The sequence below is a fragment of the Parasteatoda tepidariorum genome, chromosome 2, assembly GCF_982258835.1.
Source record: "Parasteatoda tepidariorum strain Cologne lab strain chromosome 2, Ptep-v5.0, whole genome shotgun sequence".
NCBI classification, from domain to species: domain Eukaryota; kingdom Metazoa; phylum Arthropoda; class Arachnida; order Araneae; family Theridiidae; genus Parasteatoda; species Parasteatoda tepidariorum.
The window spans coordinates 35,688,497-35,711,657 of NC_141756.1; the positions used below are offsets into that span (position 1 = coordinate 35,688,497).

The 23,161-nt window shown below is 29.1% G+C and overlaps 1 protein-coding gene across 1 annotated transcript in view; it reads left to right on the plus strand.

Moving 5' to 3' along the window:
• LOC107454954 (EF-hand domain-containing protein 1) overlaps positions 1-15,916 on the plus strand; it is a 36,413-nt gene extending 20,497 nt beyond the window's left edge. Inside the window, exons 9-12 of the mRNA XM_016072319.4 lie at positions 9,392-9,689; positions 11,770-11,830; positions 14,792-14,955; positions 15,722-15,916. Of these exons, the coding sequence (XP_015927805.3) occupies positions 9,392-9,689; positions 11,770-11,830; positions 14,792-14,954 (522 nt within the window). The 3' untranslated portion in view covers position 14,955; positions 15,722-15,916. The remainder of the gene's footprint in view (positions 1-9,391; positions 9,690-11,769; positions 11,831-14,791; positions 14,956-15,721) is intronic.
• The last annotated feature ends 7,245 nt before the right edge of the window (positions 15,917-23,161 follow it).

Genomic DNA, 23,161 nt, shown 5'->3' on the forward strand with positions numbered 1-23,161 from the left:
GTTTTTCAGGCTAAACCCAAGAGGAAGATCGCCCAATTCAGCTACACGATTCCTGCATATCTTCAGCGAGATGCGGGAACTCCTCAAAGACGAGGAGCTAGTTTCACTACTCCAATCCCTTCTCTCCTCTTCCAAGACATGGACAATCCACCAGTGCCGTAACTTCACCCTTCGGGGCCCTGGGGCTCAAATTTTTGCCGGGGCCCTTTCTAAAACTTTGTGTACTCCATCTCTAATCGTCATTTTAGCTATTTATGTATCATGTTGATTAATATATTTACGAAAATAACCCACTTGTTCACATAGAAATGGGATTACAAAATATTGTAAGTTGTAAATTTAACACTAGAATGTAAAATGCTATATTTAAAAAAATTAATTTTTAATTACAAAACACAAATAAGTGTTTAAGACTTCAAGACATCTAAAAATAATTAAAAAACGCATACTAAATACAGATTTTAAATGTATTTAATGTTTCTAGTTTGGTAGATAGATTTATACACTTGAGTTTGTTGAGAGAGATTATAATACATCAGTTTGCATTAAAATAAATGTCTAGAATAAAGATTTCACATTTAAAATTTTAGATTATTTTCAGTTTTTGAAAAATATTTAAAGTTAATTGTAAAATAGATTTCATAGTAAAAAAATTTTTTAAAAAAGGTGAAAAGAAATTTTTTTTTTATGTAAAATAAAAAAAAAGTCATAAAATTAATATTTATAATTATTAGTACAAAATATAAATCCATCCATAATTTGAAACACAGTCCACTAAATTTGCTAATCTATTATTAATTAATAAAAATTAAATAATAAATTATAACAATTTTAAAATTGCTGAACATAAATCTTTCTAAAATCAGAAATAAAAAATTTCAAAACTTAAAATTAATTTCTCCTGGCCTTTGTTGCCTCAAATTCATCAATTATATCGCTGAAATCAATATTTCGTGCTCTTTCGTTTTCAATAGACAGTAGAGCAAGTCCATTCAATCGATTCTGTTTCATCGAACTTCTCAAATAATTTTTTATAAGTTTCAATTTTGAGAAAGTATAACAACAAGTATAATCTCTACTCACTGTCACACATACATCCTTAATCCATTATAGTGATTTTTGTTAGTAACTGACAATTTTTAATGTTTTTTCTTTTCTTATTTCAAATTTTATTGTCGTAATCTAAATGTAAATACTCAAAATCATTAACTTCTCTGTTAATTTCTTAATTCAGTGAGATTTTCATACAAAAATTTCTTTCAATTTCAGTTCAAATGGGCGAACCTTGGCGAGCCAAGGGGTGAACAATGACCAAGGGGCGAACAATTAATAATCTCATACACATTTTATAGATAAGCAATTACATTTAAAATAGATGTTTAACAACTATTTATATTTTAGACTTTCCTTTCCTCCTAAACCAGTCGTTTATCATCATATAGGTTAATCATTTTAGATATAAAATAAAGTTTCAGAACTTCCAAGTGTAAAAGTCATTTTTTTCAAGTGTTACATTAGAATACTAGGAATAAGCATAACAAGAAATTTTTATGATATACTAGTATAGTATAGTTACGTTAGAATTTTCTTTCAAATGTTAAAGGGTAGGATATATTAATTTTAAGGCATTATTAAAATGAGGAAAAGAAAGAAGAAACAAAATATCTCGATTTGACTAAGATTTTTTACATTTTGAGAAACGAACAAACAGGGCTTTTAGAAAAAGATCCTAAGTTTGAATTTTAACGTTTTGTCTGCATATTAAGACATTTTTACGTATTTTCGCTTTTTACATATTCTTGTCATCTAATTTATTGTAACCAAGATTTTAAACATATGATTACAAGGAAATAAAACTTTTATAATTTATTTTTGGTTATTTCAATAACGTATCATGAATTTCGATCATCTTTAATTAATAAGTTAAAATATTTTTTCATTACATAATTTAAGTTCACATGTATTCCTTCATACATAACAAGCTAGATAGTTTTAAATGGATAGTTTCATTTTGACGATTATTTATTGATATATTTATGCAAAATTGCTTGATAACATTTGTTTTATCGAATTAAAAAATAAACTTTTGTGATGCAATGCAAATTAATTTACATTTCGAATGTTTCAAGAAAAGCTTGTAGATATTTCTAGAATTAAGTAGTAGATCACGTAGGGAAAGATTTTCGATCAAAGTTTTAATACATAATTAAATGAGATGTAATTCAAGCTGATAGGATAAATAGTTTTGAAGTTATGATGGTCTTCTTCATAATGAGTGCATTTCGAAGACAGTACTTTTTGTACACACACATGAAAAAAAGAAACATTTCAACTTTTCAAATATAAGCACTGTGTTTCGTATTTTGTCTTATTTGGTTCAGTGATTTAAAATACAGACGAAATACTACCTCATTTGTCTGTATAGCATAGCAATGTAAGATAAATAAGTTCAAGTAAAAATTGTACTTGTTGTACAGGGTCCTAAAAATATAGTAATATTTAGAGCAGAATTCATTCATGAATATTTTGCCTATCGAAACTTCTGAACAGACAAAATGGCAAATAAATATATGTATTTATGATGGCATGTAATTATATATGATAAAAAAATTATGATAAGAAACTAATATTTTTTAATATTTCAAAAAGTTTTTTTCTAATTTTTCCAAAACAAAAAATAAGAAGAAAACCTTTTAAATGGTTTGTAATGACACTGAATTTTATGTGATTTGGATTTCTATATTGAAAAATACAATAGCTTTGAAAATATTTCAATGAATATCTTAAACATTGGTTGCAGTGAAAATCATATTCACAATGGAAAAAAAAAATAATAAGTCTCAAAACTAGAATCTTAAGTGTAATGTTTTACACATCTTGTTCCAATATTGAAAACGGAAAATAAAGTAATTCATTGATAAACAGAAATGTTCGCACATTTTAAAGAAATGATTAAATGTAATTCTGATGGTCGGATAAATTCCTTTCCTACATCAGCAATATTTATAGTTTCAGTATTAAAATTTTCAAAAATGTATACTATAAACTGAGAAAAATAATGCATGAAAAAAGTTCTCAGAAAGTTATCACAAGATAATTACTTTGATGATCCTATAACAGTTTTATTTAAAACGCTCATTGCGCTCAACACTACCTCCTTCCTCAATTGTTATGGAAAAAAATTGTGCCATTTTTGAAAATAAGATTTTTTTTTCTAATTAAAGCTGTTTTTAATAATAATATTTTAGTTAAACGTTTGTATCAAATATATTTATTCGTTATTTTAATATTTGAAGTATCAGTTAAGGTTAATTTTTTGTATTAGAATAAAGATTACTTTTGTTTATATAAATTAGTGTTGCAAAAACAACGGAGATAGTCAAATAAATAAGACAGAATAAATGTGCAATGGGTTTGATGTCTTAGTTCCGCTCAATACAATGTGGTTATCATATAAGATAAGAATGAAATAGTAAATTTAAAAGAAGATTAATTGCATTCTCAACCCAATCGTGATATTTCCTTGCTTTTTGAATTAACATATTTTCTTTTTTTTTCTCTCTTAAGTATATAAAACTACAACATGTACCATTTTTGTCAGTGAAACCAAGGAATTTGAAATTAGTTTAATTTTAATGCAATGTAGATAATGCTGATCTCAAAGAATCTACTAAAGTCTCTCATAAAAGTAGAAAGAATTATCAAAACAACCTAATAAAATATTTTCTTCGAAGAACTTTCTTTTATTGATTGAAAAACAATGGTTTATTTAAACCAAAATATTTTAAATGATGACATATTTTCAGTTATTCTCAACGAAACAATGTTTATAGCGTTTTATTAAATTAAATGCGATTTTTTAATTAAATTAAATATGATTTTTTTAAACAAAATCAAAGTTTGCTTTTTAATTTTGAATGAAAGCAAAATTGTTAAAAAGCATAAAAAATCGAATTTCCAATTTTAAAAATTTAATGGTCTTAATTTTAAAAATATAAAATAAGAACAAAATGTATTACATAAAAGCAATTTGATATAGAAATATAAAAAAAACAATTCCAACAGTACATTAATACGCAGTTTTGAATGTATTAAATAATTTAATGTAAACAATTGCTTACCTCCTTAGAAATCAATTTCCTTTTCGTTTTGTTGTAAACCAAAGTAATGACATTTATATTTTTTAAAAAAAGTTGCAAATAATTTTAATTAGTATCAATTAAAGTTAAATTTTAATTTGAAAGATGGAACAAAATAAAAGTTAACAAAAAATCTATATTTGAATTAAAAATAGTCAATTTCAATGAAGCAATTAAAGTAGCTAAAAATTGAAGTTTTTTTTTTAACAGAGAGTGATTTCCGCGTTTCTTTCTGAAAAAATATGTCAACAAAAGTAATCCCCTTCGATCCCTTAAAAGCTTGCTTCTGTTTTCCTAGAACATCTAGATAATTGCTTGTTTAAGACAACTGTGACTAACCGACAAATGCATGGTTCTGGAAATACATGATATTTTATAAAAGGACAAAAAGCCTAGGGTCGTAAAGCCCAGTAGTCCGTGGGCCAAACTCATTTATCGTTCAAGTTCGTTCCGATACTTTGGGGGCAATTTTTTCTTTTGACAAAACGATTCAGAATGTTTTAGTATTTTTAATTTTATAAAGTTCTCCAAATATTATTTGGTCATAATTTAATAACAATCGATTTTATGACGCACTCTTTTTCTGTATGCTTTCGTACTCTCATCCAGTGAAATCGTCGAATTATTTTTTCCTCCGCCAAGCTAACCAATCACGCATTGTCTCCTCACAGTCGCTTACAGTAATGTTTGTAAGCAAATCGTTGGTTGCATTGATGATAATTTTCTCGATTTCATTTTAATCCTTTGAATTTTTTTTAAAATTTAAATAAAGGTCTCTTTTTAGAGCCAACTATATATTGATAACGCTTCATTTTCCCGCTTTACTGTTAAATATTTGATTTTCATTCCGAAATTCGAATTGCAATGCCTCTCTGACCTAATCAAAAATTCGTCTCCGATTTTAAGATACAAAAATATATACTTTGCTTAAAAATGAGAAGGAATTATTTGTCCTATTTTAATTTTAATAATATTTGCTGAGTTACAAATTTAAAGGGGATATTTATCTATAGATCCCACCGAAGAAATGAAAGTATTGTAGTTATGTTGATGAAATGTTAAAAAAAATTTTTTTTAAACAATTCTCATTACTTTATGAAGATAAAATATTAGTTCCAAAATGTTTAAAAAATCTACATATTAACGTTAATGATCCATTATTCTTAAAAAAAATATTATTTTTGTTTCACTAACAAAGGTGCTATGGTAAGTATTGTTTCAAAAGATGGTTGTTTTGATAGCTTATTTATCCAATATCTGTGATATTAAACATTTTTGTAGAGTCAAGCGCACATCTTATATTGCTTGCATTTTAATTTTACTTAAATATTACTTCTTTTTAAACTCTGAATGGCGTATAAATTTAAAATTTTTTATTAAGATGTGCTTACTCGGAAAAAAGAAAACAAAAATTTTATGTTTTTTTTTTTTTTTTTTGCTCTTACAAAAAAGCTATAAAAAATACTCCTCTTAAATAAATACTACTCTTAAGCTATAAAAAAACTGTTAACTAATCTAAACTTAAAATAAATCATGAAATTTAAGGAAATTTATGTATGTTTTCTCTGTAGGATCAGCAACAAGAAATATGACAATTTTGTATTTAATCATTGAATATTTTTTTTGAATTGAATTTGAAAGCAATAGTGTAGATTCAAAACATGATTTAAACATTTAACTTCAGATATTGGTTTAAAAAATGTGTTTAATCAATTTTCCAACTGACACTGTTTCGAAAAGTAGTTAAAGAATGTCTCTACACTTAAATGTAAATAAATTATTGAATATCAAACCATAATGAAATTTCCAAATATATTAATGTCTCGAATTATATTCTCTTGCTAAATAAAAATATATTCAACAATACCTGTCTAAGGTTTTTTGGAACACTCTGTATTTGTCTTTTGCTACACTTGCAAAAACTATTTGAAATAACACTTGAAAACATTTTTTTTTTCAATTAAAGCTATGAATTCTACATTCTAAATATATTTTCTCTAAATCAATATTATTATTTTCAAAATTAATGCTGTACCAAAACATTAAAATTTTAAATAATAAAAGACCAAACTTTGTTAAATTGTTCAAATAAATTATTTATCAAGATAGTTCATTGCGTAAAATATCCGGTTTTTATATAGTAAAGAAAGTTTTAAAGCTTCAGTAAAAGACAGTGTACCAAGCAACAAATTAAAAAAAATATCAATTCAAATTTATTGAAAATTTTACACAAATGAAATTTTTTATTTTTGTGTCAAACTGAATTTCAAAATATTCATTTGTATAAAATGGTTTTTTAGCTTACTAAAATAAGTATCGTTTTAAAAAATAAGGGAGAAATATCTCCAGATTTTTGAAGAAAATCAGATTATTTTCTGTAGGGTAGCAGTTCTTAAAAAGTTGATGCAAATTTAAATTTTCACATAGTGGAGGAAAGATTTATATATTCTATAGAATTCAAGTTTTAAGTATTTTTACAATATTAATATAAAAAAAACCTGAAAAATAATCGCAGATGCAGTATTATAACCCTTCATATTACAACTATAACTGTCATAGTCTATGTTTTACCTTTTAATAGTAAATTATCAAATTATCATGATTTAAAATGAAAAAATAAAGATTTTAAGATCTTGAAGTAACTATAATTGTATAAAAATTTTGAAGTACATACTTATAAAAAACTGTTAAGTGTTTTAGCGCAAAAGAAGCGTGAACGTACGGGAAGCTATCGTAGCATGCAGACAACTGCTTTTGTTCTGATTGGTCCATTCATTTCCAAGTGACGTCAAATTACGCTTCTCTTCGGATATTCTAGGGCAAAATACTGAATTCGTGAAAACAAAATAGTTCCTCATTGTTTTGATAACTTTCAATTAATGGCCAGTCAGATTTTGGAGAACTTTATGAATTTATGTTTCTCAGCCAAGATTGTGTTCGATTTTGGGAGAATAAAATTGCCTCTCAAATGTCGGAACGAAAATTAGTTTAGAGCTACTTTTGAGACTTCGGCCCACGGACTACAGGGCAATTTAAAGAAGTCAAAGGAAGGACATTTTCCCATGGTGTAAAAGGAGATGCCTATATTTTGAGGGTCAGATAACTGTCTCGGTTGGTGATCTGCAGGTGTTGAGAGTCAAGGAATGCTTTAAAATGTATGTCAGTGAAGGATGCATTTTATTACACCAGGGAAGGGTAAAAGAGAGGCAACTATTTTAGTTTCCTAAACACTTGTTTTATTTTTTTATGCTGAGCCCTTCTTTTGGTTAAATTTTAAAATTTTTTCTTAATAAATTAGAAATTGTCATATGTGGAAGAAAATTCAAACAAAACAGACGTATTTGTCTCGGTTGGGGAGGGGGAGTTTTATTTTATTTTTTTATTTAAAAAATAGCTTCAAAAGGTGAAACAAATAGTAGTTTCTTTTTCTGAAATTGCTAATTCTATTTTATAAACAAAAATTACTTTATTGTAGTGAATGTCAATGTTTCAGAAGGAATGACGCTCATCAATTAAATTTACGAGGAAAATAAAGTTTGTTACTTGAAAAAAAGCTTAAAAGTAGGAAAAAATGAGTTAAATAGTAATTTTACTTTATTTTTGTGAAGCAAAGTACTTTCTTAGCTCCCTCGTTTTTATTTAAGAGGAAAATAAAATTTTCGACATGGAAAATATCTTTAAATTTGCTTTTCCTTAAAAAAAAAATTTAAGCAGATTTCTCTTTTTTATTTGGAGGAAAATTAAGTTTTCTATTCGGAAAATAACTTAAATGTTGAAAAAAATAGCTTTTTTCTCTTTCTGAATGTACTAATTCTACTAGAACTTACTTTTGAGAATGTCTAAATTTCAGAAGGGGTGAAGCACTTCTTTGCACTTTTGAAACAAAATAAAGTTTTCTACCCTCAAAAAATAGAGTGAAAATAAAGATATTTTTCCACTTTCACTTTACTTTCCCAAATTTCAAAAGACACCTTATTTGCCCATTCAAGTTAATTTCAGAACAACATAAAGTTTCTTATTAGGGGTATAGCTTCAAAAATGCCTTTCCGTTCCTCTTTTCTGTGAAGCGTTTTTGCTCTTTTGAGGAAGGGAAATAATTCTCGGAAAGAGTCTTTCACCCTATGTTAAAGTCGATTGTTAGGCTGAGAGCAAGGTCGCAACTAGAAACTTTTTCGTCCCTCAATGAAATAGATATACCACAAAAACAAATTGAAAGAAAAGTTATATTCCACAAGAACAAATTGTTAAGATAAGGCGTTCTGCATTCTAATTCCTCATAAATCTATCACTCCTTATCTCCCCTTCTGCTGACCAGACGAGTGGCCCTCTCGCCGTTCAAACCCCCTTCACCTAGCGTCCACCATGTAAAAGGGGGCGACCGCAAACGATTTGTAGCTTACAAATTATCAATTTGTAATTGTGGGATATCTATTTCACTGAGGAAAGCAAAAGTAGCCTGCTCTCGAGCTGAAGTAGCCTGCTCTCGAGCAAAAGTAGCCTGCTAGCGAAAAAGAAGATTTTAGCAAATCTTCACACAATATCTTTCATATATATATATATATAAACTAAATAGAAAAAATGTCGCGTGGTCCCTTCATATGGGGCCCCCTTGACCGTCGGGGCCCCGGGGCGGTGCCCCGACTGCCCCGGCGTAGTTACGGCCCTGCAATCCACTCATGACGACCGCATAACCTTCTGTGGAATTTATTTATTCTTCACATCGTCAATATTCCAGGCGCCCACGGGCACACCTTCAGATGAAAGTACGGACAGGTGCACTGTACCAGACCCCAGTTCAAGTTCAGGCCTCTCGTGGTGAAGCTTTTAAAATGTTTGTAAAATTAACAAAACTTAATAATTAAATTGCCACCACTCTGTAAGATATTTCACAAAAAGCTCAGTAGTTGGCAGCCCTGCTTATTACACAAAAATGCCAAATATATAAGAATATTTTTTGTCATTTACTTTTCTGCTACATGGAAGTATTATAACTAATAGCTGTTATTTTTTAGATTGAATAAAAATATTTGGTTCCCATGTTTTTCATTTCCGTTTTAGATATCATGTTTTATACGTATTTTATAAGTCCATACTTTTTTTCTTCCGTTATTACGTTTTTTTCCCGTCCTTTATTTTATACTTTCATCAAATGACCAGAAACACTTAGAACGTTCACATTCACTCTTAAGTTTACTTCAATCTTACTTAACGCAATTTAGAATTTAAAAAGCTTTTGTATTTTATTTCAACAGATAACAAGCATAAAGGAAGACATTTCTCGAGAATTTGTAATAACGTTCTTTCCTTCTGACGATACTGTAACTATAAATGAAGAAGCAATACCAAACTCTGGCTTTCCTGGTGGAGCATTTTTGAAAAGGAATAAGCTACCCAAACAACATTCAAGTTCATCAGCACAACCTACGTATTACAAAGCTAATGATTTTTTTATTGGAGCAGAAATTCGAGCAGCTGGGAAATTTTTCAAACTTATGGATGCTGATAAATTTGTACTGGCATTTATGGAACAACATCCTGAAATTTATACAGGTTTACAAATACTTTCTGTATTTTTTTAATTGTAAGAAAACTGTTCACTGAAGCTCTATCGCCACGGGGGATACAGTTTGAGTGCTTTTGCCTTAGACCAGCCAGAAACAAAACCTATATTTCAAACCTGGAATTCTCCAGACTTAAATAACAGACAGATATTTAGCTCAAGTCCAACAAAGATGCTATGTAGACTAAAGAAAAAAAAAAGTGAACAAGAAAAACAAGAGCCTTCCTCAGTGAACGTCAAAAGAAGTTAAAGAAATCAACTCTGTGTCAACTTCTTTACCCTTCATTTGACGTTTAGATACTGAGGAAGGTTCTTGCTTATGGAACTGAAACTATAGTATGTCAATTTATGTACTTTCATTTGTGCTCCTTTCACGTTTCTTTTTTCTTTAGTATGTAACTTAAATATTAAAAAAAAAAAATCACCACAGCTTTATATATATAAAAAAATAATACTGTAGAAAAATATCAGCAAATTTAAAAATCAACAAATTTGGTGATACCATTCCACCTAGATGATATTATTTAACCTAGATAAAATCAGGTGAGAGTGACAAGGGTTGTTAGTTTGTCCCATTTTTGGCGGTGGGTCTTGAAAGTAGTGACTAATACGCACGCAGTCCCTTTTTTACGTATGTCACAAAATTTATGATCAAAGAAAATATTCCATAAATCAATTTTTTTTTATTAAAATACAAATTTCCCTTTAGAGGGCTTATTTTGTTATTGTTAATTATAGATGGTTATTATTATAATAAAACCAGTTTAAGGTAATTTGCACTTTACCTTAAAAATATCAGTACTGGGCTATGGCATTCCTATTTCTTATTTAAAAAAATATATACTAATCACTGTAGGCTATACCGGGTAGAGGCACACACCTCTTCGACATATTATCCTGATTAATCCGATTACTAATAATAACTTCGTGACTAATAAATTACATTTTTTACACCGATGTTTATTCTAAACTATCCTTAGGAAAAAAAAGAGAATAAATTAAAAAGAATATATATTTTGAAACCTAACTAGTTTATTTAGAACCGAATATGAAATTCTTGTCTTTAACAGGAATATTAACCGAAACCTTCCCTACCCTTTAAAATTAAACAAATTTTCGTCTATCACCTTAAACGTTAAAAACCTTTCAACTCCGTAGAACTCTTTTTAATGGCCTTAGATGTTATTAAAACAGGTTTTCAAACTCGCTTGCGGTAATTTGTCACACACCCACTAGGGGCTAAGCCCCCTGTTCGCTACCACTCACCAACCCCGATGATTGCTTTGCAATAATTGTTGCTTCTAGGCAAAAAAGAGTTTTTCTAATAAAGTTAAAATTATTCACTTTACATATATGTACTAAAAGGAATTCTGTTTGCTTACGTTTGTGCCTCTACTTTTTACGTCTAAATATTATCTATTAGTATTATAAATATTTAAATCTATTGGTGAACAGAAGTAATTCTCTAAGTAATAATTTTTTAAAATAACATTTATATTGTTATAACATTGCATTGTTTAAATAAATTTGACGAGTTCGAAACCGTAATTTAATATTTTCGCTTACCAAACTGGTGGATATATTAAATATTATTTTTGCTTGCATCTCATTGTGTATGAAGCTGAACGTTAAGTTCTAAATCATTTAACACATCTCTTTAACTGTAATTTATAATAGTATATTAATGTTATTTGCACAAAAATAATGATTGCAAAACGTTTTATAAGATTAGACCACCTTTCTAAGCGCAGAATTAAATTATAATAAAAAACAACTATCTTCGTTTTGAACTGAAGAATTAAAAGCGAAATAATAGTAGTACACGAAAATAACTTTAAATATATTTATAGAAAAACAATACCTTTATGATTTTTATGCTGATGACAACCAAAACAATATGGAAATGAATGGGGAAAAATTGGATTCTACCACGTGATTTCCCTGCCAATAAAAACGCATGGACAATAATGGAAACTGCGACACCATTAGATTTTTATATATAGTAAGATATACGTATATGTATACTTTTTGACTGAACGCGATAAATAATTAAAATTCTTTTATTTTTAGAAGAGCAAATAGAAAGTCATAGAAAAATTCTGAATCTATCAAAACAAGTTTTAGGGCTGGAGTAAGTATGTTTTTCATTTGCTGAGTTAATTACTTAAATCCATTATAATTTAAAAATTAATCGGCGCTATAAAACTCTATTTTGTAGAAGTTTATAAAGTTATTAATTAAATTATTTTTAGATTTAATTACAGAAAAATACATTTTTAAGGAACTTTTAAGGGTGAAAAATGTTTATTTTTAACTCATAACGAAGGAAACAGGCAATGAATTAGTATTTTCAAGATCGAGATTTTGACACAACATTCTAACAATGTAATATTAAGCAGGGGTCCACAAAAATTTAAATATTCAAATCAAACGAGAAAAAAAAAGGTTATATTTTACATAAATTTGTGCTCAGGCAACGGTTTTTCAGACGCTGGTGATTTAATCTTGACACTAAGTATATTTAAAGCTATTTAAAATTTAAATCTTCAATTAAATTTTTTTTTTAATATTCAAAAGGAGAGTGAAGAAGATAAAAATGTTTCTTAAAATTTTTTTTCCATCTTCAACATTTCGGGAAAAAAAAAATCTTTTTTTTTTTAAAAAAATGAAAAAGAATTTGTTACAAACTAAATATTTTAATGAAAATTTGCGGCAGTCAATCTGGTTATACCCGCAACTTCAGCTTTCTCGAGGGCGGTAAGGATTTTATTCAATACTGAAACATTCTCCATTCAAATATTATGAAAAGTTTAATCTGTAACTATGGGTTTTGCAATAAATTTTTGTTTTTCCGACATGGCGTGCAAAACTGTCAATAAACATTTGTAAGTCGCAGAAAATATGTAGTCAAGTTATAAGATTTATTCGAAAAGAAATGTCACTGAGTCGATTAAGAAACGTGTTGATCGGATAGTTGTAACAAATTAAAATGACTTTAAACAGCTTTACAAAACGGATCCAGTGAAATTTCCAGGTATCGAAGGAGTTACAGTATGTACCTTTAGAAAGGTGTTTAAAACCTGGGAGCAAGTCAAGCTCATCTCAAGGATAGTAACAAGACTTCGCCACGTGGAGACTAAAGAGAGGTTGGGAAATAGTCTGCATCGGACGAAATATGGTCAAGAAGGCCAAGGTTATGTTTCCAATCATCCGTGATGCGTAGTTGGGACTTTTTCGCATGTTTACTGACCGTCTCATTAAGCGCACAATCTTATGTCGGATTGAATTAAAGAACTTAATCACATGTGTTACAATTTCGTTGATTACCTTCCGGTGCGAGCCTCTTAACTGTCTTTAGAAAAGCTTTATATCACCGGTAGACGTTATGAATAAGATCCTTGATCACCCGAGACCCAATGCGGTTGCTGCTTTTAGGTTGGAAACCGGACACGACTGCCTTGCAGCTCACCTCCATAGACTTAAGATCTTTCCCGATCCAAACTGTGTCTTATGCGGGGAAGACTCCCCATTGAATGCTGGGCATCTTAGGGTTTGACCCGCAGTTGCTGGCAACATCTATGACAGATACTGGAATGCTAGGGAACAGCTGCAGACACTACTAACTTACTGTTTATATTTCTATTGTTAATATTCTATTTAATGTAGTTTTGTATTTCGAATGTTTTAATGATTTTACACTTTTTTTATTTATTTGTTGTTATTCCTTGTGGGTCTGTGCGGATTGTTTATACACTGCAGCGAATGATCTACACATCATGTGGTGCTGCTAGGAAAAGAAATAGAAAACATTATAAACAAGCATCACCAAAATGCCACCTTTAGCACGGAAAAGTTTCCACCGTTGTTTCACACAAAGCTTGAATGAAATCCATCGTGTGCAGCATGCCGGATGGCCAAGAACACTGCTGACTTTTTCAGACTGATTTATCCCTAATTTTTGTAACCGTTAGCTTCGGTTACGCCATATTCGTAAACAGAAAAAATATTACAAAGCACTTATTGCTATTCGAGTGGAAAATAAACAATATATTTTTTTATAAGTCCAATATTCGATTTTAAGGACCTCAAACTGATTTTTCTACATGAAAAAAATTTCCAGACTTTTTCCAGTTTTGTGCCACCTTGTGTTTGGTAACTTGCAGAGAAAAACACGAAAATACATGTTCTCTTTCTTTGGATGGTCAGCGATGACTAACAACTACCTTTAGTGATTACAACTGGCATGAGTGAGCTGAACGCGTACAAGCTTCACAACAAAATCAGTGACATTACTTTTTCAGCAATTTTAGATGTTCCAAAACACTGCCTTAAATATATATCAAATATTGTGTCAAAAAAGTCTGTACATAAAGTCACAAATCAGTATTTAAAGAAGGGAAAAATTATTGAAAAGTAATTAATTACTACTTAAGGAAGGCCAGAATGAAAATATCAAAATCAGTTTAATTGCCCAATGAAAGGGAAAAGCGTTTCTAATTAACATTTCTCCATTAGTCAAAATAATTCTGGTGTTATTAAGTTTCGCTATCCACGGTAGCGACTCTAAAAATTTCGACGACGTTGTTTTTTTTCCTCGCACTAAATCATAAATTTGCGACCCATAATGTGTACTTTTCATTAACAGAGGTCCCGCAGTGGACTGATCGTTAAGACACGGTTCCCAGCAGATCACCGAAGTCATGCATCACTGGCTGCGGTCAGTGTGCGGCCACTTGGATCAGTCTGCGTAGGGACTGAGGGTGTGCGGAATTGGTTCTCGTTAAACTCTTCTACCGTAAAGTGCTCGACTTCGCGTGCAGGTCGTTGGGCTACCGAAGCGGGGGTGCCATCCCCTTTGCAGAGGATTAAATTTGTGATGGCTTGTCTTCGGATCATCCTTAGGGATGTTTTCCAGACTGTCGCCTATAGCCCATTGTGCAGCTCTAGTGCGACATTAAATTAACTACTACTACTTGTGTACAGAGAAAATATTAAAGATCAAAACTTTGTTTTTAGGTATTAATTTGACGAAGAAAATTAGTATTAAATATTTGGAAAGTAAAATAAATCCATCTACATTAATTTTTTACAGGTCTGAAAAAAACGAATTCATGAAAAAGAATGTCATAGAAAACTATGGGTCAACGCCATATCCATTACCAAACTGCTTATACCCAGCATCTGATGTGCAACAAAAAGAAATAATTAAGGACGAATGCCATTGTTCTGGTATGCCAGTAGAACAAGTATTTTAGTGTGAGTATGCACGCTAATAATTTCTCTTTTGATAGCAATATAAACATAATAAAAATTTAAACTGAAAAATATGAGAAATTAGGTAACTGAAAGAATGCAAGGTAAACTGATTTTAAGTTTTTAAAATTATTCACTTTTAATTATAGCATTTTATAAGTGAATTTTTTTCGTTTGCACGCGAAAAGAGAAATACTGTTGCATAAAAAATTTAGTTTAAATTTTATTCCTAGGTAAAAAAAAACTGTTTCATTCTGTTTCTAATTCGAAATCTTTAATTCAGAATTGCTATTAATCAAGGTAGCAGGATGAAATCTGATAACTTAATATTTAGTTTTAATTACAGCAAGGGTGAATGTTGTAGTTTATAATTTTGGACCAATTACAGAGTTGACAAGATTTTAACCTTCACGTCAAAAACCCCTTTTTGACAGTTGTCAAAAAAAGCCAAATTTTGGTGTAAAACATAATCATGATAAATATGAAGTAATCACATAAACGCAAAAAGTAATCGCATAAATTTTTCATAAAATGTTATTTTTATAAATAAAGTGGTAGCAAAACGTAAGTTTTATCTACTCATATTTCGAATTTATAAATTTAATTTAAGATTATTTTGAGCATCACAACCATAAATAAATTGAACTTATGTATAAATGTAAAATAATATGGTGAAGAAACTTAAGAAAATAATATTGGAAAGAGTAAAATTTGGCAGGTATTTTAAAAGTTAGAAAATTCACTTTTTTTTTAATTAAAACTTTTACAGCTATTGGACATGTGCACAGATTGCAACAACAAAACCACATGAATGGAGTGAGAAAGGTGCTTTTACCAGCATTTGGATATTTATTCATGAATGATTTTTTTTACTCAATTCATTTTGTTTGAACTCTTGATTTATAAAAGTCATAAATGTTAATTCTTTTTTTAAATGTATAATAAAAATTGTCTAACAACTGTATGATGCTGTTATTTTACTTTTATAATCTAGTACATTGTTGTTGTTACTTTACGTCGCACTAGAGCTGCACAATGGGCTATTGGCGACGGTCTAGGAAACATCCCGGAGGATGATCCGAAGACATGCCATCACAATTTTGATCCTCTGCAGAAGGGATGGCACCCCCGCTTCGGTAGCCCGACGACCTGCGCGCGAAGTCGAGCACTTTACGGTAGCACAGTTTAACGAGGACCAATACCGCACACCCTCGGTCCCTACGCAGACTGATCCAAGTGGTCACCCACCCGCACACTGACCGTAGCCAGTGATGCTTGACTTCGGTGATCTGCTGGGAACCGTGTCTTAACGATCAGTCCACTGCGGGACAATCTAGTACATAATAGACATGGGTCAATATTACTGCATCTGATGTTTTGCACAATGGGCTATTGGCGATGGTCTGGGAAACATCCCCGAGGATGATCCGAAGACATGCCATCACAATTTTGATCCTTTGCAGAGAGGATGGCACCCCCGCTTCGGTAGCCCGACGACCTGCACTCGAAGTCGAGCACTTTACGGAAGAACAGTTTAACGAGGACCAATATCGCACACCCTCGGTCCCTACGCCGACTAATCCAAGTGGTCACCCACCCGCACACTGACCGCAGCCAGTGATGCTTGACTTCGGTGATATGCTGATCACCGAAGTCAAGGAACCGTGTCTTAACGATCAGTCCACTGCGGGACAAAAATATTTTCGGATGAATTGAAGAAGCTTTATTTTTTTTGCCAGCTAAAATTATCAGGAAATAAACTTAAGATGTTTTGTTCAGTAATATATTTAATTCATTTGCTATTAATATATGAAATAATGATTGTTATACCTGAGGATTTTTTATATTTTAACAACTTCACTGAAAGTAACGATAATGAATACATGTTAATTTTTTAGAAAAATACTTGCAATTTTAAATTTGATTTAAATGAATTTCTGTTTTATTTTACAACCACTATTATATTTTAAGCCTGGAATTTAAGCAAATTCAATATAGATTTGAGCTCAAACAGAACAGTTCACTTAATTTTTCAACCCAACCTTTAAGATGTAAATTAAAAGTATATCTGATACCAAAATATTCGTACCTATTTATCTCTAGCACATAATATGCCATACAAGTACACATCAAAATTTATGTAAAACAGATATCATGAAAATACTGATTAATAAATTCCTTCCAATAAATTCAAATTATAATTTAAATTTATATAGTTATTTAAAATGCTTTACATTGATTTTTTTGGATAACACACCAGCATAATGTATCAAATATGAAATTTTTATTGGAGATCTTTCATTGTGAAAAATATGTCATGAGATTTTATTGGAAAAAAACAATTATGGATGAATAAGCTTTTTATAACGAGATTAAATAAAGTTGTACAAAATCAAGAAACACTTCAATACTAATAAATTTTTTTTTTAATATTCTAAAAAAATACTTAAAGAATCATTTTATAAATTTAGATCGTGCGACTACTTACATATATCAATGAAGTTAAAGGCTTTTTAAGGTTTGAGGGACCAACAATAAATTATAATTGGGAAAAAATGCTTTTGAACACCCTATGCCATAAAATGTAGAAATAAATCTGTAACTCACAACTATGATTTTATCTATTATCTGCAATAATTGGACAACTTTTCGTAATTCTAACTTAAATATTTGAGGAGAGATGGACATTTTTATAAAAATCGAATTTTTTTTTGCTATAAGTGAAAATTTAAAATTAATCAATTTTAAATGGATCCAAAAGTTTTCTTTGAGACAAAAAAAAATGTCCATATCACCATAAATATTTAAGCTGGGTTTACAAAATTTTGTGCAATTATTACATAAAATAATAACCAAAATAAAAGTAATAAGTTAAATTTTTTTACAACATGTTACTAAAAGCTTTTAACTTCATTGATAACTATGAAAAATCATACAATCTCATCACTTCTAAATTTATAAACTGATTTTCTAATTATTTTTTGAGAAATATTAAAATATATGTTAGTATTGAAGTGCTTTCATTACTTGGCCCAACCACTATACTTCTAATTTTGTGTATATAACAATGTATAGCATGAAAACTGCTTTTGTAATGTAAATATGTGTATCACGCAGGTGTGCAGAATATGCTTGATCACATGAACAAGGATTGGGAGAAATTTAGACAGTCCTGCAATAATTTTTGGTCTAATTAAAAAAAATTCATTGGTGTGCACAATTTTTCGCTATAAAAAAACTCATAAGAAGGGAAGTTGCTTTTTATGAATGATAAAAAATAAGTATTTATTTTAAACAACATAAGAATGTTTAAAACTGATTTTTTTTTTAATCAAAACAAAATAGATTGAATGATTGATTTTCTGACTATTTTAAAATCTGATTGCTAAATTAAAAATGTAGTATTTGGACAAATAAGGCATAAGAAAGATGGGAAAAGTATCTAACTATTAAAGTATACATTCCTAAAGTTTACTTCAACATATTTTTTATTTCTTATGCCACATCAACTTACTGTCCAAAAAAAAAAAAAAAAAAAAAAAAAAAAAAAACTGGTATAATTTTGGAAGATATTTCAAACCAAAAAAACTGTATTCTAGGGAAATATTAGGTTTTGAGATTTCTCTGTACCCTTGGTGTAATATTAATACATACATGATACATCTAACCTCAAGTAGATATAGAACACTGTACTTCATGAAAACTGTCCCTTGTACGAAAATCAGTTTTTTTGAAATATATTTGGCTGAATATAACAAATCCATAATTATTTTTTGCTTACCAAACACCATTTTCGTAATTTACTTGAACTTATGTAGTTTGATTTTTTTCAGGTAGAAAATAAAAACAAACTTAATACTTGAAAAGGAATAAATAAAAAGAATTCAAATATTTTTTTAAAAATATGAATTTTCATCTTTTATTTCCAAACAAACACATAAAATTATAGTTTCATTTTGAATTTTTTTTAACCTTTTAATGTTACTCTAATTTTAGAACAGTTAAAATAAGCGAGCAAAGCATTTATAAAAAAAAAACTATGTGGGTAGTTTAAAAAATTTAGGTCATTAATATAGTTTAAAGGGAACAAAATGTATGAAATTAATTAAATTGTAAACCTGTGGTTTTTAGTAAAGGAATATCAATCCACATTTATAGCTTAATTTTCTTTATTAGTAATCCATCCCAGATTGTGAATTATTTTTTCAGAAATTATATCTGTAACGATAACTCCGTTATTTAATTATATTTTTACAATTATATTTTATTAGTCTATAAACAAATTGCAAAATCACTTTTTATAATGTAACTTTAAAAAACCATTGTAGTTTTGAAACATATGTGAAAATCATCAGTAGGAGGTTCTAGGGAAGAAATGGTGAGAGCGTAACCAGTACAGATCACAAAGCAATAAAAAAAAAGAACTGCTCACACAGTTCCAAGCTTTTGGTGGCTATAGCTAACAGAGAAAGCCCCCATAAAAATACACTCCTTCATTTTGAAATTTCATAAACTTAAATTAGTTCATGAATAAAACTGTTCTTCCGTATTCATTTTGATGACACAATTCATCAATCTCTAAGCTCTATTTTTATAAAGAAAATTAGCTTAACATTGAACAAATTTTAAATAAATATGACAAATCAAATAGTACTGTAAAAAATAAAAATATCAGAGATTAATATCAAACATACAAACAAGAAATGGCTAACAATAACAATTATTTATTAGAATAGCTCAATTAGTATTTCATTTGGAAAAAAAATAGAAATTTCCTAATACAGATTTAGTAAAACAAAAATTTTAGGATGCAAGTATCTTTGTGCTCAATCTAAGGATTCAATCAAAAAGGGCAAGTATGCATTTATAGGAATCAAATAGTAGGAGAGGCAAGCAGCCCCTCTAAAAATGCTTAGGGACAACACTATTATTTTAAAGATATTTAAAAATTTTATGGACTTAACATGGTTCATGGTATATTGAAATTTATTAAATTTTTATTTTTTTTAAAGCTTACAACCACATAATATTAAAGGTAGTCAATTTATTGCTGGAAAAGATTACAATCTAAATTAAAAAAAAAAATATTATAAATATTTAATTGCAAAAAGTAATAGACTAATAATTAAAACCAATAACTTTAATAAAGCAAATAACCAATTTTAAGAAACATCAATTGATAGCAATCATAATTCTTTGAGTTTGTTAAACTTAAAAGTTATTAGAGTGATAACTTTTAGGAGCGACCACTCTCTGTTCAACTGCAAAATGGCCGTTAATGGAGGTGTGAAATTCCTAAGGGTTACCTCCACTGACTTCAAAATGTTATCAAGGTGCGTGATTTTTTGCAAATGACTTTAATTTCAGTTAACGCAATTTTCTTGGTGCGGAAATGCCACTTTGTAGACGTTGTGATAACCAGATTGATGAATAGAATTTAGCATCAACAAAAATGATCCCTATTGATATAATTGTAAAAACAAATTTACTAATTACGAATGATAGAACTAATTTTAAATAAAAAATTGTTTTTGGTTTAAGTTTGCATTTAATTTTCTATCATAAAAATTAGTTAGCTTTTAAAGATGAGGTTTCTTTGTTTGAGATACTTAGTTTTTTCTAATTTAACTTTTAAATCTAAAAATAAATCATTGATAGAATAATCTTTAGTGCACTCTGACTACAACATATGGTTGTAAATATAATTCGGAGATCATAAAAAAAAGCCTCATAAATATTTTGAATACATTTTAATCTACTGATTTGTTTTGTTAATATTTTTTCGTAATTGTTTGGCCTTTTCTGCATTTGGTTCAGAGGTTCTGAAGGACTCTCTTAAAGGGTTTCTTTAACACAAAGTGCGTGGAAAAAATTCCGTTCCTTTCAAAAATGGTCATAAATAGAGGAGGTTTCTACACAGAAGTGGTCTTTCAACAGAGGTTTCACAGTATATTATGCTTTTCATTTGAAAATCAACATAATTAAAAAAAAAAAACTGATTTGAATAAAAAAAATAAAGTTCTTTTTTTTCATTAAAAAAGTTGATCAAATCAATAATCTAAGCTACAGTATAGCAATAAATCACAAAGAAAAGGGATATTCGCTCTTCTGTACCTTTTAGCGCAAATTGAAACTGTCTAAGTGCTATTTCCCAGTTTTTATACTTGCAATAATTTTTTTTTATCAGTACCTGCTAGACAGTAGGACACAATTAACTAAAATGATTACATGATGGAGCAAACTTTAAAGGTAAAACGTGTAGTTATACTTCGTCAAGCTGTTATATATTTTAACATTTATTCCAAGGATAACATACCATTTTCACTGTTACCAATACAGAAAGGAAGCTCCAAATGATGTCCGAACATCTTTTGGCTAACTAGGGTGAGGATATGAATCATAATTCGTACCCATTCTTTTTTGTGAATTTTTAATGCAGTTTCTCATGTCACAAATTGGGTTTTTAAAAAATTTAGTGACTAGACTAGCACAGATACATTTATATCTATAATTTTTATTTTATTTTAAACAAAACACACCATATTTTCAAATACCAAATTGTTATTACACTTGTGAAAATAGAACTCCACATTTTTATCTTGAAAGTATAAAGTTTGTCCCTTCACTACCAACAGGACACATGCAAACTTTTCCCAGTTTTTAAAGGGGCAGATTTCCGTAGTGTGATCTGTGGTAGAATAATCTCCAAATCTTCGCAACTTCTGGGTAGCCCTCCGTGAGAAAGTGAAAAAAAAAAAAAAAAATTCACAGAAACAGGGGTGATTGTGAGTCAAAGTCAAAATTCTGGAAAATTTCTTGAGCTTAAAAAAAGTCTAAACAAGGTTTTTCTCCTTTTTCCCAATATTTCTTAGTTCACTCAAAATATATTTAAAATTTTACACATACCTATGATGACCTGGAGAAGTAATTAAAATTTACAAATATGTCTTTCTTTCTTGAGTTTATGATTATAACAACTATTTACTGATAAAAAATGAATATTTATCATGAATATAAGCTTATAAAGTATATCTCTGGCTCTCCCTTACAAACAAATAAAATAAACAGTGTTTTTAAGTTCCCCATTTGAAAATTTGATTTCCGGAAACTTCTGTGATCAGTGATTTTTTGAAACGTCTGGACCTTCTATCTCCGGGAACTTCCGGATCACTGTTAGCGAAAATTCTGGAAATCCGGAGCACAATCAGCCCTGCAGAAAGGTATAAATCGTTGTCCCCCCAGGTAAATATCTACATGTATTTTTTGGTTTTAAATTTAAATTGCGTCAAGCTTGGCACCTTGATGACTATAGTTGGCGCAACGGATCACGATACGGAAATATCCTTCTAAAGATACTTCTGTGTTTTGAATCCCCATAGTTTACAAAAAAAACAAACATCGTAAGATTGTAAATAACAATTTAATCGTAAAATTTGTCAATTGAAAAATAGTTCAAAATAAAAAATTTTTGAACAATAAATTTAAATGTTTTGAATTCATTATTGCTTGTTTACTAAAATTGTGATGTAAGTTGTGTCCATAAAATAAGTTGAAAAATAAAACAAATCGGTAAGTTACCTAATTTTATTACACTTACCTAGCAGTTCAAAACTGGATAATAACGTAAAATTTCTTCTAGCATTTTCATAAGCTACAATAACATAATTATAATAAATACAAAAGTAGAATTTAGGCGTAAACAGACTATTTTAAAATCATATCAAGACAAATAGTGGTAAAACAGTTATACAAAGATATAGTTTCCATTACAAGAGTATTTCATATAAAACTAATTTTTTTTTGTCTATCTCATCATTATTAAACAAAACGAATTATTTAGAATAAATGTACTAATTAGTGAAATATTTGCTCCCATTTCCTCTCTTCATATTTAACAAACGAAGCATCAATATTTAAATACTATTAATTGGAAGACAAGCTCCGTTGCTAAAAAGTAAACACTAAACAAGATAATCTTTAATTTAATTATACACAACTTTGTCTGCTTGACACTATCCAAAACTATTACAATTTGGAACAAATGTCACTTCTTTATAATATTTAACTAATTTAAATAGTTATTTCACATAACAATTTCATTAACAATAAGATTAAATTACACTACATCATAAATTTAACTACATAACAACAATGAAGTACGATTTCATATCTTGAATGATTTTGAGTGATACAACGTCTCTGATTGGTT